Source organism: Phasianus colchicus, chromosome 11 (assembly GCF_987193195.1).
Source record: "Phasianus colchicus chromosome 11, bPhaCol1.hap1.1, whole genome shotgun sequence".
Taxonomy (NCBI): Eukaryota; Metazoa; Chordata; class Aves; order Galliformes; family Phasianidae; genus Phasianus; species Phasianus colchicus.
Window position 1 is genome coordinate 10,664,003 of NC_143446.1, and position 25,493 is coordinate 10,689,495.

Consider the following 25,493-nt stretch of genomic DNA (forward strand, 5'->3'; position numbering starts at 1 on the left):
CAGATGTCTTTGATGCTCCCTTTCAACTGAACTATTCTGTTTTTGGAGCAGCTTAAAGGCTAACAAATTAAATGCCTTTATCCTGAAATATATGTACATTAAGTGCCTAGTTAACTAACTTGATTAATTGCGTTCTCGTGTGTGTATTTTAGCTCACTGAAGATGTAGTGAATCGGATGAAGGAATCTCAAAGTAAAAGGGACAACCAGAGGTCACCCCACTTATCCAGTGGTACAGCTCCATTTTCAACAGCTGCAGAAGGGAAAACCAAATCTCCTACAGGTACTGCCGGTCCCTGACAGGTCTACTGGTTTGACACCTGTAGGGGAACTGTTTGGTCAGGGTTTGAACTGATGATGAGCACCTGGTGAAGGGGTGCGGCTGGCCCAGGGAGCACAGGCAAATTGTTTGCACCTGTGGTCCCCATAAGACCAGAAGGGGTAGACCCAGGGTGGAGTCCCCCTGGGCTCATATAAGCACCAACCACTGAAGGGAGAGCATCTCTTGGACCTAGGCTGCTTCCTGTGAAGGAGTGCTATATAGCCAGAGAGCCCCTTCACCACCTGGGTGAGTTCTAGTCTTTTTTCTGTGTACAGTTAACCTACCTGTAAATACTGTACCTGGTGTTGTCAAGAACGCGTCAGAAGCAATTTCGCTGCTCCTTGAGCAGAACAGCATGCTGCTTAGCACTTCTGTTCATGTTATATAGCATGAATGTATCCTGAGAAGAGCCACTGAAATGCTGCGGTTCTAGTTCTGTTGTTGTGGGATCTTAAGTAAGGCAACTTTTGCTTTGTCTTTAGAATGCCATCATTCTCAGATGCATTAAGAAACTTGTAAGACTTTGTGAGTGTAGATTTTCAGATAAACACGCAATAAGCAAGGCAGTGATTTTTTTGTTATCTTGTGTTTCTTGAAACTTGTTTTACTGTTCCTTTTCCATGCACAGGGAGTATATGATGGATGGGTGGGGAGATGCTGCTTTTTGTTCTTTGGAAATGTTTGTTCTTGGACGGGAAGAGTAGACTAAACACAGGTTACGTGATATGTTAAGTGAAGGGTGAGAGTGTGATTTCTGAATTTGACTTTCTTTACAGTTCAGAAAACGATTTGATTTCTGTTGGTTCACAAATATACTTTGTTGATAAACTTTATCAGTGTGGATTTAAGGCATACAAACTGGCGTGAACCAGGCCTTTGCTGTTAGAGATTTGTTTGCTGTTAGCCTATGTCTTTTCTGGAAGTGGTTTCAGTTTTATGGATGAACTCCATCAAATAAGTTAATCTCTGTAATTACAAAGAAAGTAGGAAGACTTAATAGAGCTAGAAGAAACAACTAGAAAATAAGTCTAAAACTATGCTTATGTTTCAGTATAAAACAGTGTTTGTGAGTAACATCCTTACCTAGACAGTTGTGCAGTGTACTTGGTTAAGTGTGCCTTGTTGAAGACAGTGCTGTCAGTATCTCTTTCTTTCACGAAGTCTAATTCCATCAGATTTGAATTTTCTCAATTCTCTCAGATTATTATGTATTGTCTCGATGGGATAACCTGTATTAAATATTCTTATCAGATAATTCAGGCTGTGTTTTGTATTACAGTTGTCGGTTTTGTTCTTACTTTCTTTCTAGGAATCCAGCCACCAACAGCAAGTAACTCTGGTCAGAAAGCCACAGTTGCAGAGCAGGAATTGTACAGGAGGTGAGGTGAAGTTTGGGGAAAAGGATATTTTAGCTCCTTTTATGCTGGGAGATAAGTTAACTCCTTTTATTGTGGTGTGTCCTTTCATCTTGTCCAAAGCAGTACCTATTTATCTAGCTTAACTGCTTTCTATTATCGTAATTTTTAGGTGATAATTAAGTACTTAATAGAGCTAAATATAACTGAAATATAAGCTTATATGAAGCTCGGTTTGCTGTTTTTGCCTGAGCTGTTTGTCAGTGAAAACTGCAGGTCATGCTTGAAGTTTGTTGGACTTCTGAATTTCTGCTGATAACGGAGGGACTTTGGGCAGGCTTTGTGCCAAATTGATTATGCATTTAGGTAATGTCAAGGATTGTCCATGCTAAGCCGTGATCCTCTTGCCAGAAGTCAGCGGATCAACTTGTCTTTGGCACTCCTATAGGTATGAGCAGGAGCAGGCCCTGGTTCAAGAGGAGCTGCTCCGGCTGGCCAAAAGAGAAAGGGAAGCAGCTGGTGAGATGCTGAGTACGGCCCTTCAGCGGGAAAGGAACAGCACCAATGAAGAGAGGAAGAGAGCAGCTCAGCTGGTGAGTAACAACAACCTCCACTGTATTCCCATGTGGGACAGACTGGAATCACTCTGCTCGAAGGGGTTCATTAAATGTCACTTGTATGTTGAGTTTAGAAACTGCTTTAGTTTGAAACACTTGTCACCTCATAACTTTATTCCTTGGCTTAGAGTGTAGTCAGCAAGCTGCACCAGTTGTCTCTCAGTGATTCTAAGACCAGGCTTGCAGGGAATGGCACAAGCAATGACTGTGCTGAGGGCAGCCTGACCTGTGGGGAAGAAGGATGAATGGTCAGTGTGCTTTGTGTGTATGGGCTTGTTGTCTGAGACAGTGTGTTCTTTTAAACTGGCAAGTGTATGAAACAAATGTATGCTTTATAACTCTGCTGATCTGACCTGTCATGAAACTTTGCTTTGTGTTCCTGGATTATGGTTGTGCAAGTACGCAAATCTTAAAAAAAAAAAAATAATAATAATAATAATAAAAAAATCTTGGATATTTATCATCCTGGTAACAAAATGTATTGATGCTTAACGCTCACTTGATGCCATTTTATGTTGTGTTCTATTAAATACTGATTACTATGCCAATATTGTACTGCCTGTACACAGTACAGAGTCTTTCTGGAACTGCCACTTCTTCCTTACCTGATCTGGGATGAGGTGTGACAGCAAGGTGGGGCTGTGCTTCCAGCACTGAGGTCAAACTGCCTGTTTGTGTCAACTGTGATGTTGAAAATCTTTGAGAAAACTGGGCTAAGAAAAATTCTCTTAGTGCATACTGAAAGGACAGCTTAGGAAGAAAGGGAGGACAGACTTGAGCAATGTTTGTTGTCTTTGTGTTCTGTCCTACTGATCTCTTGCTTGCACTTGATTGAACTGAAGAATCTTTGTGAGCGTGTTTTTTCTGTGTGCTGAATAGCAAAAGGCATGGCTTACCCAGATGTGTGATTTTTGCTGTGAAGCATTTTGAAGTTACAATCATAGAATGACTTAGGTTGGAAAAGACTTCAACAATCATCAAGCTTAATAATAATATTGGGAGCTGAGTAAATAAAATTTAAGTGAAAATAACTATATAATGGTTTGGACAGAAAGCCCTTCTGGCAATAGCTTGTTTCTGAGAGTAACCCATGGCAGATGCTTCTGGAGTGCAAGACACAGTGCTTCCCACCTGTGTACCCTTGCAACTTCTGCCATTCCGAGGTATAGAGACTTCTTTGATTAAAAATTGTTTGATCACCTTGGTGGTTAACAGTCACACACCTTCTGTGAATGTATTCGTTTGTGGGTTTGGGCCCATCAATGTCTTCTGACTCCATGGTAACCTGGAGCATGTGGCTGTGTTTGTAGAGCTCTGAGGTTGCTCTTGAAGGTATAGCTGGAAACTTTTGCTTGCCAGATTGTGCCCTAACCATGAGAAGTCTGCCTGGTTGCTGAGCTTTAGGATAGCAATGTCTGAGGCAGGCTGTTCCTCTGAGTAGGAGAGTCAGCAGACACAGTGTTAGCTCTCTTCCCGCTAGAAGGAGCGTTATCTTTATGAATGCAATTAGCAGTTCTGTAAAGAGAGGTGGGGGAAACTAGTGGATTCAGTGTCCAGCCTAAAGATAAGGCCTGCCACAGAAATAGAGGCCTGCCCTCCTGCAGTGGATACAGAGAATGGTCTCTGAGAGCTGTGACTAACAGAGACAGGCAATAGTTGTGAAGTCTGAAGAAAGTACCTCTAAATTGAGTAGGGGGCTGACCTCTAACATACAAAACCTGTTCTGTTATCTCAGTTAGCTTTAATCCTGTGGTATTGCGTGTCCAGATACTGCAAACTTGATGTTGTGCAAAAATCTTATCAGACTCTTCCTGTGTAACCTGTAAAATGTAAATACTGGCCATGCAGTCTGGTGCAAGACCGAGAAACTGTTAAATTTCATTGCTCTTTAACTGTCGCTTGATCGGTCATAAATTTAAGACTCTTAAAAATGAAACAGTCCAGCCTATCCTTTCAAAGATGAGGTAGAAGCTATTGTCTGTTGGTTGCTAGGTGTCTTGCTAAGAAGGAATGGTTTCTGTCAAGCTTTTAAAATTGTTAGGATCAGGTTTGCTTTATCTCGGCTACAGTTTCCTTTCAGGCATGGTCACCTTATTCTGCTCAGTCCTACTCATATCATATCTGTCCTTTGTCTTCCAGTATTTTCTTCCTTTATTTGGAATGGAGGTTGAATATTTTTGCTCACTCTTCTGCTTTCTAGCCCTTGAATATTAAGTGAATAATGGATGTGAACTGCTCTTTCATCTCATCTCTATCTGTCATCCCTCTCAGGCAGGAAAGAGTAGTGGCAGTAGGTGTACCTGGTGGTAGTCTGGGTGCAGGTGAAATGGGAAATTCTCTGCTGTTTATAAAGGAAAGGGCTTTCAGTGTTCTTGTTTTTTTTGTTATGACCTATGAGGAAAGCCAGAGGAAAACAGGACAACTCCCATGATGGAAACAGGTTGGTAATTTGCTTCTAACAGTACTTAACTTTGTAAGAATTGAACATCATGCTGTGTATCATTAGGAAGGTTTGTTTTATTATTTTTATTTTGATGCTTGCAGTAAGATCCTGAGCTGTCCTGTGCCCTCCCTGTATCGCTTTGTCATGACTGGCTTTCTCTGACAGTTGTCTCTAGCAGTGCTGCTATATTCTCCTTTTAACTTTACCACTTGTGGATCATAAATCCAAATATGATAGCTGTATTTTGAAATGATTTCATTTTGATTGTGCTGAACATAGCTTGTCATTTAATCGGTTCTTTATGACTTCCACCCTTCCTTTTATTATTGGCAGGATCTTTGAGGCGCTTCAGTGAGACTATAGAGTGTAAAGTCCTGCAGAGAGCATGGCTAATGTTGGGTAGGGAACTTGCTGTCTGTTTTTGGGTCCTTCATGGTTTATAGGGTACAAATTTAAAACTTGATCTTCCTTTTTCTGAACAGTTCACTGGTTACAAAATAATGTGGATCCTGTTCTAGGTTTTTCTCTTATTTTTTTTAATAACTTTGAACAAGGTATTTAGCTTCTAGATAGCTTAGGTTTTGACTAAATCTCTTTAAAGCTTAAGAAGTTAACAACTGTAAGTAGAAACACTGCAGCATTGTCTTCACTTTGAGCAAGTGTGGCTTTTGGTGGCACGTGGAACTGGCTCAGGCAGAATCAGCCTGCTCAACTGCTGCAGAACAACATTCACCTGTTTATATCAGAAAATGTTTTGTGCATCTCTGCAGGATCACAGTGCTGGTTGGACTCATCAGTAATTTAATGCCACAAGTACTTATGGGAAACAAGGGTGATACGTATGGTACTTCAGAGCATGGACTGCAGTGTGTAACTAATGCTTGTAGCATGCATAAAGCCTCGTGCAATCCATAGGAATCATCCATCTTTTTTTCTGAACTCTAGTTTGAGAAACTTCTGAAGTTGTTATAGTCAAGTTGTTTAATTCCTTGGCTGTGTTGTGAATAGTCTTGCATTTTCCTAAACCTCGAATCATTCCTTTTTCGTTTCCAATTAATCAAAACCTCATCTCTTAACTTCTTGCTGCTTCTGGCTTCTTTTTTCTTACCAACAAAAGAAACTTTGCAAGCAAAGCTGCTCTTCTTTCTTTTTCTTGCTTTTGTAATCTCCTAATGCTGTGCAATGTATGCACTGTGAGCTATCGTCTCACAGCCGGTGACTCCCAGCCTGATGGCTTTTGCTGAAACCTTTGAAACAAATCAGTGTGGGATGGGGCTGGAGAAAAGCAGAAGCTGGTGGGGAGAATCAACGCGATTAAGCAAAGACATCTCATTACTCCTCTAGAAAGGGAGGATTATAACTTATAAAATAGGAGGATCTCCTTTAGGGGCCATGTGCGCCTGTGTTATCAGGACAGAGGGAGAGCAAATAGAATAAATGAAATTAATGCTTTGAAAAGAAGCATTATGCGGATTTCAGAATCGAGCTAATATGATTTGTGCAAGGTCCTGAAGTTCTTATCTCCCCATTTAATACCCCTTGGATAATGGCTTTGACAGTTATTGACCAAGAGTCATCGTCTTCAGTACTGCTTGGAAAGAATGAACTCAGAAGTGGGGTGATGGTAGGACAAACTCTGCACCATAATTAGCTGTTTCAGGCAAGACCGAAGGGCATCACTTGCTGTGCAAGAACAGACTGGACATAGTTCCTAAATTGCTGGGAAGTCCTCTCTCTGGCTGACGATGAGGGATGGCTTGCCACTCCCAGCCCTGCTTTCTAGCTGGCTGGATGGCTGCCTCAGCTTTCTGGTGACTTTTTGTGGTTATGCTGGTCAGAAACATGTGTGGGATGAAGACCTTGCAGGCAGCAGGGTTTGGCCCATCCCTGGGTGCTCCGCAGCTGATTTTGATCAGTCATAGGCAGCTGGATTCCTTTCAAATGATCTGTTGCCCAGAAATAATCTGTTTGCTTTTCAGAGCCTCTCTTCATCCATCCCTGATTTGGGAGAGGAAGGTTGAAGCCAGAGTGCTGAGTGGGAATGTCTTTGGTCAGGTCAGCAAGTTTTGATGTTGATGGGAGCATGGGATTCTGAGCTTCAGGGCTTTGCACACAACATGTGCTAGGTGTCTGTGGTATGTACATGTTTAATGCATGCCAGCTGGTATTTCCTTTGGATTATTCCTTCTAACAAGCTATTGGCCCATTGGTGGAATGCTTTCTTTGGTCTTCTGGTGACTGCTGTAGCTTCAAGCTCATCTTGCTTGTGTTCTTGCCTGTTATTGACCAGTGTTAATTGTAGAAGCAGCTGAACTGGAACTGAAAATGATTTTAGAAATGGTGCTGAACGTGACTTAATTTCATTTACTTTGTGTAAAGCTGGAGTTCAATTTCATCCTGGCTGGTTAACCCATAAGCAGATATTTCTGGTTTACGCTGCCATTTCTTACCACTGTGATAATAAGCTCTAATGACCGACTGAGCTCCTATAGTAGCAGAGTGTTTGTGACAGCATGGGGACATCTGTGAGGTGAGACTGTTGTTTCTGGGCTCAGGCCTCTATCATCACTTGTGTTTTTTTTCCCTTCCCCACATGCATGAATTGATGCAGTGGAAGGCAGTGATCCTGTCAGCCTTGTCTTATGGTTTGGGCACTGTTCATGACCTGGCAGTTCTGTTGGTCCTATTTGCTCTGTGCTTAAAATGAAGCACATTGAGCTCAAACCATTCTGGTTTTAAATTTGCAAATCTGTGTTGCTAACACAAATCTTGTTTTTCAGTCTTTAGTAGTACTTTCTGTGCAAGTTTCTTGACTGAAGCTTTTTTTTTTTTTTGTGGGTGAAGCAGAAAACACTGGCTTAAATCTGAAAATATGGGCACTTAGTTTTAAATTATAGTGCAAAACGAGGGGAAAAAATTGGTTACTTCTTTCATGTTTGATTTTTTTCATTGCTGTTACAGTGATTAGCAATGAGCAAATAGACATGCTTACTGCAGGAATGACACCTTGCCTCAGATTCATTTTTATATTTTTGTTTGGAGTATGTGATGCATCTTAGCTATTAGGACCTGAATTTGTAATTTGGGTGCTGCCAGTTGTGGGGGCACCTCCTTTTAGTGGGCTGGCTGTTTGCAGAGCACTGACAGTCTGCGTCAGGAGCTTATATCCCCTTAGAGCATGCCAGACCAGCCAGGGAGGCTGCCTGGGTTCCTCCAGGTGGTGGTGTCTTGGGAAGGCAGTGACTTCTAATTTGGAGCTGTGACACATAAAACTTCAGGAGTAAATGTATGTCCCAATAGCTGAAATATTGTAGCAGCTCAGAGGGAGTTCAGATCTTAACCTGTGGTGTCATAATTTCTGGTTTATTTTCAAATAGCCTTAATTTTTTTTAAAAAAACCTATGTTTAACAGTTCTTTGGGTCAGCCTTGGTAATTAACAGGTGTGCAGTATTGCTTTACCTTTGCTAACAGCTGCTTCTGTCTCTGAGCTGTCTGCCATTAGGTGTATGGTTGAGTATCGTGGGTGCTTCTAATTAGCAGGCAGTGACACACACCAAGTGCCAAAGGTGTCTCCAAAGAGTCAGACAGCCCTTAGTTCTGCAAGCTCTCTCTTCTTTTTTAATATTATTTTTTGACCTAAAAAAGTCTATTAAGCAGTAGCATTAATAAGGTTGTGTTCTACTTCTCTGCATTTTTAATGCCTGATACGGAGACCTGCTGTGTGCAGGGAGGAGTTGTCGTGCTTGGAAGCAGGCTGCAGTGCTTCCCTGGCTGAGGACTCTGCAGGGTTTTTTATCTCCATTTGTTGCTTCCTATGTTGCAGGCTATTGATAAGTGAATTAACTAGCTGGATTGTAAGTAGCTTCTGATCCTGTTCCTTTTATTCATCACTCTTGTTGTATGAGTTATGAAATGCTTTTCCAGTCTTTCCTTTGATGTTGATCAGTGGACTTCAAAGTTAGCGGCCTCTTAATCTGCAACCTCTGAATGGAACACCCCTCGTTTTCTCCTGTGGTTGGTTTTCCTCTTTGTTACTGCCTTCTGCTATGGGAGTGGGTGCATTTCTGCACTGGAAGAATTCCTTCTTGGTATGAAACCATTGAACATTTAAGGAATCCCTACACAAAGTAATCTTGCAGTATTAGACGGTGAACTTCTGATCTCTGAAGCACCAGTGATGTCTAAATTTAACTAAGAACAGCTGTAGGGAATGTTTATTCTTACGAACTAACATGTAAAAAACAGTTATTTCTCCTTTTTCTCCTGAGGGAAGGCAAGTGTTATCTGGCTTAGGGGTAAGATGTGCCATCTTTTCTCCTTATTTTCCCTGCTACTGCTGCTATGATTTGTCGGACACTTTTATAGCATTTTTCTTGAACAATTTCCAATTTCTGCGGCTAGTCTTTTATCTCCTGACTCTGAAGGTTAATTTGTGTTCGGAGAGTTTTTGCAGATTTCAGCAGCTGATGGTCATTTGTGAGCTTCTCACTTTTGTGGTCTCTTGGGCTAAGAGACCTTATCACAAGGTTGGTCTCTTTAAATCCTACAGCTGCAAGAAATTGAAGTTGTCTGTGGTGCTGCCTAATTCCCCTCTCTTGGCTTCAATTCTTCTCTCCTCCAGTTTCACATCTTTTTTTTGTCTACTAAGTTCATATATTACACAGAAACTTCCTCCAGATTCATTTATTTTAATTAAGGGTTACTGGAAAGCTGTCCTGTCATTTAAGAAGCAAAAGATAGGATTAGCCTTCCTTCTCTTCCTGTCTATGACCACATACTACACTCAGGAATGCATTAGGGTGGTGGTGTAGGCTTTGCTTTCCTATGAGCCAGTGCTGTGCAAAAGTGTTATCATGGAATGAATGTGTTGTAGATATCAAGGCAGAGAGTGTTACAACAAGCTTGTTCCCACTAGCTTGGTTGAACTTTATTTTTGGATTATAATTTTGCTTTTCTCTTTTGTGTTCTTGGGATATTACATACAATGAGGGCAGGGAGGCACTGGCACAGGCTGCCCAGAGAGGTGGTGGTGCTCCATCCCTGCAGACAGCCAAGGTCAGGCTGGGTGGCTCTGAGCACCTGATGGAGCTGTGGGTTACTCTATTTGTTGCAGGGGAGATGAACCAGATGGCCTTTAAGGGTCTCTTCCAACTCAAACGATTGTATGATCGAGCTTATTATTTGGTTACACTTTTCCAGTATTCATTGTATTCTGCCTCCAGAGTGATGGTGTTTGAAACGTGAATTGATCCTTAGGAAGAAGGTTGAAAATTTTCTTGATGTTTAAGAATTGAAGTGTTATTTCAAAAGAGAGCAAGATAATGAGCTTAAAGGGCTAATATAATAGCTAGGAAGTAAGTTTGCAGTGAGTGGAAAACAGATGGATGTTGCACTCAGATGTGAGGTAGGTGACCTGCCACTGGATATCATTTCTGTCATTGCTTGAACACCATGAGAACTTAATTTGATGCTTCTGCCTTGCCTTGGAGCATCAGTCTGTGTCTTGGAATGACCTTATCTGGCAATGGAGAGGGTGGTTAGGAAGATGCTCATACCTGAGTTGGGGAGAGCATCATGCTCTGGGGATGCTAAGAGAGAGAGGCTGAGGGGCCTTTCTGGATCTTGGTAAGAAAGTCTGACAAGTGTCTTAAAGCAGTTGTTTAAACGAGACAGAATAGAAGGAAGGATATAGATGGTGTATTGATGAAGTGTTCAGTTAGTCAGCTTCCTAGCAGCCTGGAGCACTACCTGTGTGTACCCATGCACAGCACAGCCCTGTGGGGTGTCCCAGTGGGTTCCTGTGCTGCAGCTGCTCATGTAACTGGCCCTGTTCTCAGGCCCTGGATAGAGCAGCTGTGTCCTGATCAGAGGCACAGCTCCTCAAATCAAGTGTCTTCAGCGAGGCTCCGGTGCTAGTTGAGTGTATGTGGTGTGATGAGAGAAATCAAAATACGCACTGATGTTATTTCTTTAACGTTCTTTAAAGATGAGAAGTAAAGCAATCTGATATGAAGAACAGATCTCACTGAGGCTTTTCCCAGTTCAGCAGTTATACCCTCTGCTTCTGCTGGGCTTCCTAAAACCTGCGTCTCTTCGCTGATGAAGCTTGTTTTTGTCCTTATTTGCTTCCCTCTCCCTCTGTCTGTTCCCCAAACTGCAGGGGTTGGCTCTGCTGCTGCTCGCTGGTGGTGTTATCAGCTGTGTGTGCAGAGGGTGAGATTGCAAGCGCCGCTGTTCTCTGCGATTCTAAGTATCAGACAATGTTTTACACGGCGTCCCATTCTCTAGCTGGCTGGTTGGACATGATGTTGGTACCTTATCTTCACGCTGACACACACTGGACATTAATAGAAATACATTGCTGAGGCACATGTGTGGAATTTCAAGCAGGCTGTCTAGCTGTGCTTTAGATAGTCTATTGTGTGCTTAACCTCTTGGAAGAGGTTTTGATGAGAAATGCATTATGTTAACTCTTGGGCAGCTGGGTGGACTCTCTTAGAGGTTCTTATTACAGTCAGCATAATATCTTCCTAATTGCGTGCTGCTGATGGATTTTGGAGTTTCAGCAGTTTTAAGCCTCTCTTTCCATGAGCAGCATTCCTGCTTCCTAATGCAAATTCATAGAGTAGAAATAGCTATGCATGCTGCTCGTGGGGAGGGGGATCAGAAGGGAGCAAGCTGCCAGCAGCCTCATTTAGCTTTGTCTAAAGTCTGTCCCTGCATTATTTTTGGCTCTCTGATTGACTTGCATCAAGTAAAAACATGATGTGGATGCCATTGCTGCTATTTGCCAGGAATTCCTTCTGCTTTTGGAACACCTCAGAATTTTTATTGTTTACTTTGTGCTATATACGTATACTTTCTGTACTTATTTGTTATGATCATCTGCAATTACCTCTATTATTTATGAGTACAGAGTAAAACATGATGAAGAGCAGCTTCTTAAAAGGAACTATACTAAAGGAGAGGAAGTGTGCTTATGACTTTCTCTTTGATTTTTTTTTTTTTTTTTTTTTTTTTTAGACAATGAAAATAGAACACCTGCAAGGCTATGAGGGAGAGAAGGAATTGGAGAACTAGCTGGCTTTTGTCTTCGTGTCTGCATGTCACACTGGGGGCTTTTTATCCTCAAAGATATGATGATGATGGACAAACTTGAAAGATGATGCTCTATGAGTTGAGAGTAAAAGCTGATCAAACAGATGGATAGAGCAGGCCTATGTATCATTAGTGTCCGAAAGTAAAAAGCTCCACAGTTTAATACTTGCCCAAATAGTACATTAGACTGAGGATACATTTGTTAAATAACCAGTGCTCTTGCAATTAGGAATGAGTGCTTGCTGTGTATGTTCACTGTGTCCAGCCTAATGCTTTTGCTGTGGAAAATGTTGCTCACTGTCTAGGAGATAACTTGAAGCCCCTTTCTTTTTCTGTGCACATAGGCTCATATCTCTTCTCTCTTCTTTTCCCTTCTCTCTAGCCTTTGAGCAGAATGGATTTGTTCCTCAGCGTTCATCTTGCTATAGCTGTAATTTGGCAATGTCAAGCTGAAACTGTCTCCCCTCTGTAGTTTCTGAATGTCCAGTGGTTCCTTACAAAAGATGTTCTCTTCCCTGTTGCAGACCTGAGCAATCAGTCATTTTATGTTTTCCTATGATATGCTGTCCTATTCCAACAGCTAAATGAGGGAATAGGAGTTTGGAAATGGTTTTTATTTTTTTTTCCCTCCTTAAACAACAGAACTGTATGTGTGTTGCAATTAAACACTAATATTTCTTATAACCTCTTCCTTGATTTTTTATTTTTTTTTGGCAGAGTAAAATGTGCTTTTTTCAAGTTTTGTACCTAAAAAAAAAAATATAAGAGACTTAAATTGCAAAGCAAACTAGATCTTCAAAGATAATGAATATCAATCCAGCCTGTAGTTTTCTATCATTGAGAAAGTTGCCCTTCCCACCACCGATACCATTTCCTGCTCAAGGCTCAGCCTTTGGAGTGTAACTTTCAAAGCTTTGTGCTACTGGAGTTTATCATAGCAGGTTAAAAACCTACTTGCCTGCATTTTCCTGTTGCAGGGTGACCTGGAAGGGGTGATTCTCTGCATTCCAATAAGAACTTAACGCTGTTCCTTTACTGGTAACAGAAGCGAGATGCATCAACACCTTTTGGTTCTGGAGCCAGCAGATAATCTGCAGCTACCAGGCTCTCAGGTCACTGTGGCCTTGTTCCAGATGCTGTAGAAGGTACAATTGCAGTCTTGAAGCTGCTAACAGCCACTTGTGTTTTTTTTTCTTTAGAATAGCCTAGATGTACTTTGCCAAGTTCTATGCGTCTGTGGCAAAAATGAGCTTTCATTGTAATTAATCTGGAGTATCAGTTTGTGCTTGAATTAAGTGAAGCCATTAGCCCTGCTCAGGCTCTAATGTTGTTTTCAGTAGCAGGCTGACTTTGTAAGGTTAATAAGGAATGTGTTAAGGCACCTGGAGGGAAAGGAGCTCTAATAGTCTTAGCTACCATTCTCCTTTGTGTGGATGGGACTGGTGGTTGGTAAATACTTTGCTGCTTTGGGCCTTTCCCATGCTGGCTGTTCCCTTAGGAAAGGAGGTAGTTCAAGGGGTATCTTGGGCCGTCTTCAGATGGAATTAGAGCAGTTAGATGGAAGACTTTCTCCAACACAGCCTGACTAATGTAAACTTTAAACCTGTCTTAATTTCAGTCAAATATCTTGGAGGCAGGCAGTGGTAGATGACAGATTTGTCCAATTGAGTGTGTATGTGCAAGAGCAAACCAAGCTCTGCCTTTGTGTTGTGTTCACGTTTAGAAGTTAAACCTGTTTCTTGCACGTGAGATATGCCTCACTGGCATTCTTAAGCTGCAGTGAAAATTGACATCTTTGTTTAAAAAAACAAAGCCCTTCAGTATCAAACTTGTCCGATGCTGCTGCTCATCGGCCAGCAGATGTTGCTGTTGAGCTTGGTTAGGCTTCAATGTTGAGTTCAGCAAGTCATTTGCCTATTTTAAGAGCTGTAATGCAGACAGATTTGAACTTAAATTTCCTGCTTGATAATTCCAGTCATCTACTGGCAAGTCAATAGTGGTACATCTTGTGTACTTGTGAGTGCAGATAAAAAACTGATATTAGAATGTCTTTTTTGATCTGTACATTATTACTGTTTTCTTTAATTTCATTATTGACTCTGAATTCTTAAATTTCTCACTTTCAGTGAAGCAATTTTTTTTTTTTTGAAGGAAGGAGTTGGGCTTTTCAAGTGAGTCTCTAAAATGAGTTGGTGCAAATGGACTCTGAGCAGCATTTCCTCATTAATAAACCTTTGAATTTAGGATCTGGGAAAAAATCTGTTACTTGAGTAGAAGCTGGGAGATGAATTATGGATCTTCTTGGGCTCAGAACCACTGCTCAGCCTGGGCTGCTCTGTGTGTTGATGTTGCGGACTGTTCCCCAGTTCCATTCTTTGGGATGTGATTCTAGGTGTAGCACTCTTTGTGACTGGCAATTTTTAAAATACATTTTGGTTGCCTGGCAGGACTGATATCTTCACTGAACTCATGCTTTTTCCTACTGTCAAAAGCAGTTTCAAAGAAGCCTCAAGAATTTCCAGAAGGTGGCAGTGAAAGGACACCCACAAGGGCTCTGCCAGGAATTGGCCAGGAACTGCTGAACTCTCCGATTGCTTGCATACCAATGAAACATCTCAAAGTTTTTACTTATTTGTTTTCATTCTGACTGTAGCTTCTCCTGGAATGACTGTAATACTTTTCAGAATGAGTTTACCTTCAGTCCTTTGGTTTCCATTGGTGGAAATACATCACTTAGAATTGTGAGGGCACTGCGTGCTGACATAGTTTACAAACTGGAAATCTGTGTTGAGTAAACCTGCTTCTACCTTCCCACCACTCCCGAGGGCATGTTGTCTTGCTGAAATGCATGGGTATAGCAACTTGGGAGTTTGCTGTGTGCTCAGGCTGCAGAGAAAGGACAGGGTGGTTGTCAGGACTACAGCTTTCTACACAAATGATATGGGACGTTCCTAACCACCTCAGATTCCTCTTTGGTCTCCAGCACTCTTGTCTCCATTAGTACTTTTTGGAGGGGAAGATAGCTGCTGCTGACAGCAAGTTTGGTTTTGGAAGTGGTGGGAGGATAGCAGCAGATGCTGTCCTGTTGATGTCTCGTGCGTGATATCTATGCTGCCTCCATTCCTCTGATCCTCTTGAAGAGTTGCTGCTTTGACCTGTGTCCTAGCTCTCTAATCTTGTGTGATCTATGAAGCAAGGTATGCTTAACCAAACAGACTTTTTTTTGTTTGTTTTATCTGCAAACTGAGAATGCCTGTACTGAAGAAACAGTGGAGTTTAAGCAGAAGTTAGAGATGTGGTGAGGTGGAGTTGGTTTTTTCTCCCAGGTAACAGAGGTAAGGCAAGAGGTAATGGCCTCAAATTGCACCAGGGCAGTTTCAGGTTGGGTTTCAGGAAAAATTCCTCTCAGAAGGAGCAGTAATGCATTGGCACAGGCCGCCCTGTGAGATGGTGGAATCACTGTCCCTGGAGGTGTTCCAGAACTGTGACACTGAGGGACATGGTTAGCAGGCACGGTGGGGATGGGTTGGCAGCTGGACTTGATGATCTTAGAGATCTTTTCCAACCTTAATGACTCTGTGATTCTATGTATGTGCTGTACTGTTGTAAAAGAAGTATCTTGGGTCAGTCTTTACTGATATTGTTTCTAACTGACTTGAGTGGTTTGGAGTTTAAAACAAAGGTGATCTAGGTGGCCTCAAATGAAATGAATTGCTGCTGCTTTCAGAGCAGAATCTTCTCTTGAGAGAAAAGTTGGTGGTTGACTTGGATCCCTGCAGATTTTTAGGGAGGAGATTTGGATCTTTTCATCTGTTTTCAAGAGGGAAAAACAAGAGTTATAAAAACCACTTAAAGGTTCAGTTAAGATTTATTCTGGCTGCATAACTGCCTCCCATAATAACTTTAATATGCATCATCCTGAAACTCCTAATTGGCCCTGGTGTTGGCAGGGCTTTCAGACCCCGCAAAATCTCCAATGTTCAGCAGCTTTTAGGAAGGAATGTAGCCAGAGGAGCACAAAAGATGAAATGGCTGCCTTATAAATCCTAACTGACCTTGAGAGTCCTTGTTGTAATGAGCAGGAAGATGCTGTGGAGAGCCATCTAGACAAGAGTGGTGGTGGAAAGCTGTGTAGGAGTGCATTTGGTAAGGTGGGAGGACAGGCCCAGGAGACCTCATGGACTTGGTGAGAGAAGAGGTTTTTTTATGGATCAAGCACCTATTTGTCCTGTTGTTTCTCTTGTTGACTGGAGTCTTGCCTGTATTGGCACTGATTAAAGGTGGTTTGTCTGGTGGCTGTTGGTGGGGGGTGAGCTATGGAAGGCTGGCAGGATTGCATTAATTTGACCCATAGGAGCCGGTGCCTTTGCTTAGGAAATGGTCCCAACCAGTGGTCCCCCCTAGGCTGGCAGGTCCCAGGATGGCACTCACTGGATCAATTGGAGACTGAACTGGGGAGGCTGAAATTCTCTTCAGCTCATCCTCTGTTCTCTCCATCCCTGGGCGTGAGGTGGGAGCTGGCTGTTATGATACTGTATTGTTTTTGTGAATGACAGTGAGCTGTCATCATCTCCCTCCTGGGCTGTTAGTCAGGCACCTTTTGCAGACCCTAAATTCTCTTTAAAACAAATCATTTGGCTTAGTTTATTTCATTCCATTAAGTAATTTCACTGCTAATGCATAATTATCTACAGCAGTGACACTCGTCTATGCTTTAATTATCGCAAAGCTGCACAATTCCCCCTCCCCCCTGCCTGGAAGTTGTCGCTTGTGCAGGGTGGTTTTGCAGAGATAAGTGTGTAATAACATGGCAGTGCTTTGGGCCTCACAGTACTCAGGCAGTTGCTGATTACTAAATGTAGGCAATAGAGAAAGGGAAGATTTTGGTCTCTGTCTTCTGTTAGTGGCTCTTACTGAAGTGGAGTGAGATATTGGAAAGGAGAAAGCTTATCATAATACAAGCTTGAAGATAAACATGTGAGCAAATGCTGATTGGAGGAGTTACGCTTGCAGGTCTTAGGAAAATTTGGAAGCACAAGTATTTGTTTTTCTTCTGAAGAAACTTAAGAAATGAGGTGACCGTGATCTTGGGCAGCAGCCCAGGAGCCCTGGCTTTGTTTGAGAGAAAATCTTGCTATTTCTCTTTTTCTTTTTTTCTTTTAGCCTTCAAGCTTCCAACTCTGTTTTCTGTAAACACCCTCTCTGAGCACAGAAGAGCCCAGTAGAAGTCTTTGATCCAGTCAGTCATTATGAGGAAATGCCACTGAGACACAAGTTGTTTACTCCTAAGTTGGGAGAGGATACGTAGCTGAGTGAAATACCTGCTGTTTCTTAACACCATGCTCTCTCATCTGATAAGGAGTGTTTTTTATCAGTGGAGAAGATGTGGTCAGTCCTTTGCAAACAAAGGACAAACGGCCGGTGTCAAACTTGTGTCGCTGGAAGGTAAAGGTCTGGGAACAAAATGTTTTTTGAGACTTCAAAAAATCTTGTGACATCTGAATGAGGAAAAAGCTGGAGGGGGCTCTTGATTGTGCTTGCCCAGTTTCACAAAGCTGAGAGAAGTGGGTTATAGATGCCTTGTTTAACTTGCAGTGATGCCCTCAGGCTTGTGGATGAAGAGAACCTGGAGCATGTGTCTTAAAGATAGCAAAATATGCGAGGGACCAGACAGAAGTGAGGACAGCATAATGAAGCAAGGTCTGTTTATTATCTTTTAATGGATGGAAATGAGGCCGTTTATTGGTGTTATCTGCTGGCAGATATGCTCTGCCAGGTACCTTTGTCTGGAATGCTGACCAAGATGTGCAGTACAGAATTGTGTTCCAGTTTCCATAGCAGACAATCCATAGGAGTGAAATTGCTCTCTTACATTCAAAAGCATTGAAATCTTTTCCCTGTATTGTTACGATGAAAGCCAGTTTCTGGTTGCTGACTGGCAGGAATGAGGAAGGGAGGAATATACAGCTTGCGTTACAACAAACTTCCTCAGTCACCATGTATCTACTGGGCTTGGCTGGCAGCAGTTGCACCTGTTAAAGCAAGATTTCTTTGGCCTAGAGGTATGCTGTATATTTTCTTTGGCCCAAGGACGCTGTCTTGTGTGTCACTTGAAGACTTCACAGCTTGCTGATCTCTAAATCTTTCTATCAATCATAAGCTTGTTTTCTGTAGTACTTATTATTGATGTTTTATGTATGTTCTAGATAAAAACAAGCTGGCATATGGTGGTCAGTTTGGCTTTCTTCCTCTCAGGAAGGGCTATATTAAAGACTGTGCATCCTACTTATTTCCTCACCCTATAGAAATTTAGTCACTCGAAACTCTCTTTCCAGAAAGCAAAACACCACTGCCCAGCTTCCAGATGTTTCTTCTGTAATCCATGGATTACAATGGCAACGTATGCTTATGTCTAAAGATTTTAAAGGTGGCGGAATGAATCCCAGAACAGGTGCTTGGGCTTTTGCTTTTGCTTAGAGCATGCTGGAAAACCCTCTCAGAAACACATGGAGGTAAATACTACTTTACGTGCATGGCAATGGGATGGCATGGGCACCCTGTGAGAGCACCTGGGGAAAGTGTAAATGATTAAAATCAGTTGTGTGTGTTTGTGGATAATGACAAAATAAACATACACTGTAGAGCCTGAGGATGTGAAAGAACAGTGGAGCTAAAGGAGAGAATAGCACTGCCTGGATTTGTGTGTGTATGTAATGCTTTTGCCTCCTGAGTTTGTCAGCAGGTGTGGAAAGAGAGGATCCCAGCCTGGCAAGTCAGCTGCCAGTGTGGCTGATGATTAATTGCCCTTTTTAAATTGCAATTATGTCAGTCATGGAACCCGTGAATATTAATTCCCGATTTGCTGCTTGAAAAATTGAACAATGATGAGATGGATCCATTTTACTGATGTCTCAAAAGTGGGCTAAGTGCTATAGCTAGAAGTAATGAAAAGGAATGCTGCTATGACTGTTTGCATTGCTTTGTGTCTGTCTTGCCTCTTTCTGTGTTTCTGTTCCTTTCTTCAGAATCCTCTCAGTGCTTGCAGCAGACTTTCCACACTGATGTTAGTAGGTGGCAGGCTGGCACATGGAGTGAGGTAACGCTGCAGGCAGTGTTAGTTACCTGGGTTTGGTAGATGGCTTTCCACTCTTGGCTGCTGCTTCAGGAGTTTCTTACGGACTTAAGAATGAAACAGGGATTTAAAAAAAATGTTTGTTGATTGCTGCTCCATCTTTTCCTCTTTCTCTCAGATGCGTGTAGCTTCTCATTCTGTTATACTTAGATCTGATGTAATCTTCTGATATCCTTGGGAGGATATTACAGGCAAGCATTGCTGCACTGTGACTGCTCTCCCTTCCATAATCTGCACAAAGACGTGAATGATGGAAATACTACTTTCTTCTGCAGCTGCAGAACAGAAAAGCCCCAACCCCAGCACCCTCTGTTTAGCGCTTGGCATTTTTTCAGGGCTTTAAAACTACTGTGCCTTTCTTCTAAGGATTTTCTAAGCCTTCAGTTACAACTGACTTTAAATGCCCGTGTATTTCATTGTTTGCTTCTCAGGTTGGCATCTGCTGACTTACCAAATTGACTTTTGATGTGTAATAAGCAGTTATCCAGTGGAAGTTGTATGAAAATTCAGTCTTTGCTACTTGTTCTTCTTTTAGTTGTCCATTTTGTGTGGCAGGTGGAAGGTGACTGCTTCCTGACCAATTCTCAGAATGGGACTATTGACTGGAGAGCTGAAATAGGCATGTAAATGACAGCTTATGACTTGGTATTGGCACGAAATGAGACTAACCTGGTGAATATTCTGAAATTGGTGTAGTCTATTTCTACCTGAAGCGATGCTCCTTCATTTTGCTATCCTTGGTGTTCTGTGTACGAGAGGCCTTGCATTCATTCCATGCATTCATATTTAGGAATATCATTGGTTTGTTACTTTTGATCAGTGTTTAGTGCTTAGCTTCATAAACCACTATCATTATAGTTCAGTTTAGCCATTCATCAGTACAACTACTTCCCTGCTGAATTAAAGGTGCTGCATGGTAGCCCCTGTGGAAGCAAGGGATTGGATTTGAAGGCTACAAGTTCTGTGTTCAGTGTGCTGGGGGAAGCCTAGAAGACAAATGGCTGCAGCAGGAAATAGGTTAATTAAAAAAGAAAAAAATCAGGTTTTGCTTAGTGTTGCCCTTTCCTGGAGGAAAGACACAGGACAGACAGTTCAGCTGACATCAGTAAATACTTCTTACCACCAGGTTCAGTGCTTCCTTCTGACTTCTGTTCTCCCCACTTCTCAGCTCTCTAATTGCTTGTTTTCATTGGACCTTTTCCTTTTGGAAAGCTCCAAGCAGTCTTGTATTGCTACTGTTGCCCTCAGAGGTGGAAATGAAGTGATTCATTTTATAAAACAAGTTTGTTGAATGGAAGGCTTTTTAACTACCAAGTTAGCTTCTTGTCACTGTTCTTGTGGGTGTCATTTTTATCCTCCTCATCCTTCCTGTGTTAAATGTACGTGGCCAGGAGCGGCAGGTTGACATCAGAAAGTAAAGGTGTTTTGGAACAAACCACAATCACCATCACTGTTTTGTCAGTGCTTTTTGGTTGTTAGGGACTGCTGATGGAAACTAGAACTCGAAACGGCTCCGCATTATTGTATGAAGTAAAGAAATGACTGTAACTTCTAAGGTGACTTAATGGGGCAAATGGCACTGTGTGAGGCTTGGGAGGAGAAGGGAGGCTGTCTGCCTTTGTGTAAATGTGTTTTTCAGTGTGTGGTTTTACTTCTTTTCCTTTTCCCCAACACAATATCAGTAGACCTTGTCCTTCTTTCTTGGCAATGCCAGAGCTTGTGATTTCAAGGTAAGCCCTGCTTCCTCTGTGCTCTGTGAGGCTCCTGCCTGTACAGCTCCAGCACTGTGATGGCATGGAGATGCGAGCGCACAGGAGGACCCTGCTGCCTGCCCACCGTTTTTGTCAACAGAAAGAGCTTTGCAGAGCAGAGTAATATTTTGCAATTGAGTTTCTCTTTTGAAGACTCTCTGATGCTAATGTTGATTTAATAAGGTTCTCTCACTCTCTCTCCTTGCTTAATTTGAAACGTCTAATTTTGTGCTTCACAGTTCTGAGCACAGAATTAGTGAGGGAAGAAGAGCTGGAGGCAGGGGGAGCAGAGTGCCACGCCAGGAGTTGCCAGGGGAGATTGATTCAATAGAGTGAGAAGGTGCAAAAGGTTATATGACCACAGCTCAGAGTAACGTGTTGGTGGTACTAATGAGAAGGAAAGCTTGGGCCTTTAGAATGTTGTAAGGTCTCTGTAGGTGTATAACCAACATTAAATGGAAAATGGAGCACAGGAGCATTGGTTCTTTGAGTGGGTTTTTCTTTTGATTTTTTTTTACATATATGCTGTGCGTGTGTGTGTGTATATATATAAAACATGACAGGAAAGATATTACTGTGAGATAAATATGCTTTTAAAGGTTTTTATTCTGAAGGTGGTTTTGCTAAGTGTGGCGTTTCCTTTCGGAAATACTGAGAGGTTATGACGGATGGTGAATTTGATCTTGCTGATTTATTTTGTCTATACCTGGATGCTTTAGTTTTATGTTAGTAGAAGTTATTGACATCCCTGAACATCTTAAGTTCCTATGTTACTCTAGAGATAAATGTAAACTCTTCAATACCACAATGCAAAAAGATTAGCTAAAGTATTGTACAAACCACAGTATTAATACAAGCTTTTTCCTTTTGCTTCCTGCGTTGTTAGTTTACCTTTCTTGTACCTCTTAGGAGACCTATGCAGCAGAGTTGGATCCTGATTTGCTTCTTGCTTGATTTGGATGACCAATCTTCTTACAACTGGGTGGGCAGTGTAAATGAGTACAAGTTGTGTTCAGCTTAGTTTTATGAAAAGCTGCCAGCATGTTTCATTGAAAACCTCATTAAATCACAATTAAATCTATAGGAAGAAGTAGACCATCACAGTGAACACTTGATTGATGAGGTTTATAGTTTTCAGTGCTTGCAGTAGGAATAAGCTGCTTTCTGCTGGGGTTCATGGAAAGCTGCGGCAGAGTCGCACCACAAAATTACCAGTAGTCTGTCCAGAGCACTGGAAGCTGCCCTTGGACCTTATTTGCTCTCCTTAAATGCCTCAAAGGTGATTGCAGTGAGCGGGTTTGGTCTCTTCTCACCGGTGACAGGATGAGGGGAAATGGCCTCAAGTTGCACCAGGGTAAGTTTAGGTTGGATATCAGTAAAAACTTCTTTACGGAAAGGGTTGTTAAGCACTGAAATAGGCTCCCCAGGGAGGTTGTTGAGTCACCATCCATGGATGTGTTTAAAAACTGTTCGGATGTGGTGCTCAGGGACATGACTTAGCGGAGGGTTGTTAGGATAGTGTGGTCAGGGTGTGGTTGGACTTGATGATCTTCAGGGTCTTTTCAACCTGAGCGATTCTGTGATTCTATGATCTCTGCCTGGGTTTCTTCTGTCCCATGGCCTTGGTTAGATATGTTTCCCTTTCTTATCCTAAACTCCCATAGAACATAGTTCTCACCCCTTTTCCTTCACACATTGTTTTTTAGGGTGAGAGGTAATGGCTTCAAGTTCCAGGGGAATTTCACATAGGAATGGTTTCTTCTCAGAAAGAGCAGTGATCCGCTGGCACAGACTGCCCACGGAGTGCTGGAGTCACTGTCCCTGGAGGTATTCAGGAACCACGGAGATGTGGCACTGAGGGATGTGGTTATGGGCATGGTGGAGATGGGTTGATGGCTGGACTTGATGATCTTAGAGATCTTTTCCAACTTTAATGATTGTTTGATTCTTAGTAGGAGCTGAACGTATGTCGTTGCTTCTGGACTGTACAGAGTTATTTTAGGCATTTGGCTGTAGAATGCACTTGTTCAAGGAGTCCTGCATATGAAATAAAGTTGTAGGGCCAACCGTACAGATTCTAAAAAAGCCTGCACCTACCTTTCAAGATTTCTTTTTCCATTCCTTTCAGGGCCTTTAGTGACAAGCCTTCAGGAATATTTGTCAAATCACTTAGCAGTCTGGTTGTTTCTAGTCCACTGCACTGGTCATCTTATTTGATCAATAAATCAATCAACAGGTTCTAAAAATTACTTTCATTGACTTTAGAGGTGTAGTGTACAAAAGGAGCTCAGGAAGTAAATGACTGTGTGCTCTAACTCTAATTAGAGGGCAAACTGTGGAGATATGTTTGTAAATAGTATCTAGCACAATAAATAGAGCAATCTGTCTTTAGGATTCTGTGATGCTGTGAGCTAGATTGACTCTTTCAATTTGCAAACTCATGAAGCATGGATCTTGGCTCTGTCAGGTCATCTAACTGCTATATTTAGAGCACACAGTGTTACAAAGCTACATTTCAGGCTTCTTGCATTTGATCAGAAGGTCTAGGATTAAACACTTTGGTTCCACGTGGTTGCATGTGGCATCCTGTTAGAGCTTCAGGAGCTCCAATGACAAGGAAGCATTAAAATTGTTTAAATAAAACTCCTCAAACTGCTCAACTCTTCTTGCTGCGCTCAGTCTATCCTCTCCTCTTTGCCATAGCTGTAATACCTGGCTTGAGGTCCATGCAGAGACTGACAGTTGCTCCTTTGTAGAAAGCCTCATTCCTGATTTTTTCCAAGCCTCCTGCCTTGAGTAAGAGCGTGCAGCAGAGAATGGTCATTTGAATCAGCATTGAATCCTTGTAGTTCTTACAAACGTTTAGCACTTGCACAATGTGGAAAACTGCCATTTGCGAATTGTCCTCTCAAATGGAAATCAAAATTCTGCTGGCAGTGACATAGATTTGCAAGTTGCTGTTGATATAAACGTGCCCTGGAGGTTACAATGTAAAAATAAGGAATATAGTTTTACAATAGCCTGAAATCCTTGTTGCTGTACTTTTTTTTTTTTTTTTTTTTTTTGCGGATGATTTCATTATGAAATACTTGGATTACATTAGAGCATGCAACCTTGCAGCATTTTCTCTGATTTCAGCCTTGTGGGAGCCAAGAGAACATGTACCCGAGCATATTCACTTCTCAAAGCATGCGGTGTGATGTGCAAGTGCTTTGGAAACAAGAACCAGTGTCTAGTGGACATCTTGTCTATAGCTCAAAACCACAGCCTTTTCATAACGCTGACTTTGGCACGGGATGCAGGGAATGCTGCAGGCCAAGTCTGAGGTACGTTTTCAGAACTGGTTATAGGGGAACTTAGTGCTTACTGCTTATCTCTCTGTGGTAATCATGGAAATGAGGGAGATTGTGGTCAGGTCCTTCACTTCTCACTTCTTTCTCTTTCTGGCAGTCTATTAGTGTCTTTCTTAATTTTTTTCTGCTTTCCTCCTTTGATATTACTTTACTTACAAGCATGACTGAATATATGTACAAGTGTGACACTTGTTTTGAGTTCTCTATAATACATTTGTTGTGGCCTTTTCTGCAAGGCTTCAGAATCCCCTTGATTTATTCTAAGTCTTTATTGTTCTGTCTTTCCCACGTACATTTTGGCAAACCGAGAGGTTGGACTTTACCCTAGAAAGATACTGACCCTGTAGCATGAAGTGTGTGTGTAGGATGAAAGAGCAGTAAGATGGAAATTTACAGGACTCATAGTGGGTAAAGATATGATGTCTGAAAGTCTGAGTTTCCACCTGCAGAAGGATTTGTAGAGACAAATGGATGCACCATCTTGAGTGAAGGTTTTGAAGAATTTTCTCACTCAAGCATGTAATTAAGACAGTCTTTGCCTGTATTAAAAAGTAGCTCAAAGTCAACTCTCTTAAACTGTGTTGCATTTGATATATTTTTTTAAATATTAAGAAATTAGTTTTCTAATCTTGTAGAAGGAACTTTGGGTTCATTGCACTATATTAAACCTATATTCAGTGGTTGATGTCTCTAAATAATAAATATAAAATGTATTCAAATATACATTTGTATAAAATGTGTTCAAGCAGAGGTAAAAATTGGGCTAGTGTTTGGAAGCAAGTGTGGATTGGGAATTCCTTCTCAGCTCACATGGTTCATCGTTTTTGCTGCTTGGAAGCATGTGGGCTGATTGTGCAAAATATCCTCATTCCTTACAGGACAGTGGTTGTGTTTGAAGTATGTAGTATGTTTGACTTAGGAACTAATGTATTTGGTATTTAAGAACCTGGCAAGAGAAAGCTGTTTACCCAAATGCATGATCAGAAATGAGATTGGAATGCAAGCATGCGTAACTGTTATTTTCCTCTGTCTGTACTATCCCTAGAAAGCCATATGCCACCCCTAGGCTGGCTTAATGGGAGTCTGTATTAATGATCATGAGCTAGAAATAATCCAGGAGGAGTTGAGTGGCCCTTGCTCCTAGCTCTTTGAGAAAATACCTCGTGGACTCAGTAGGATCTGAAATATGTTCTGGGATAGGAAGTCATAATTAATTATAGAATTTCCCAATGCCCTCTCTTGAGAGTTCTTTTTCTTTTGGTTAAATTAGTCAAAGTCTTGTAGAGTCTTAAATCTAATAGTCTGAGTGGAGATTTAAGCAAAGAGGTAAAAATTTAGAGGGAGCTGTTGACTCACCTGCTATCAGCAACAAGCGTCTTGGGTGTACAGCTAGAGAGCAAACACTGTAAGATTCCTATAGAC

General features: G+C 41.8%; 1 protein-coding gene across 3 annotated transcripts in view; it reads left to right on the top strand.

Moving 5' to 3' along the window:
* Window positions 1-25,493, top strand: part of CHCHD6 (coiled-coil-helix-coiled-coil-helix domain containing 6) — a 101,747-nt gene that overhangs the window by 786 nt on the left and 75,468 nt on the right. For all 3 annotated transcript variants that reach the window (XM_090148223.1, XM_090148224.1, XM_031607619.2), the window contains exons 2-4: window positions 153-282; window positions 1,631-1,700; window positions 2,125-2,269. In XM_090148223.1, the coding sequence (XP_090004349.1) occupies window positions 153-282; window positions 1,631-1,700; window positions 2,125-2,269 (345 nt within the window). The remainder of the gene's footprint in view (window positions 1-152; window positions 283-1,630; window positions 1,701-2,124; window positions 2,270-25,493) is intronic.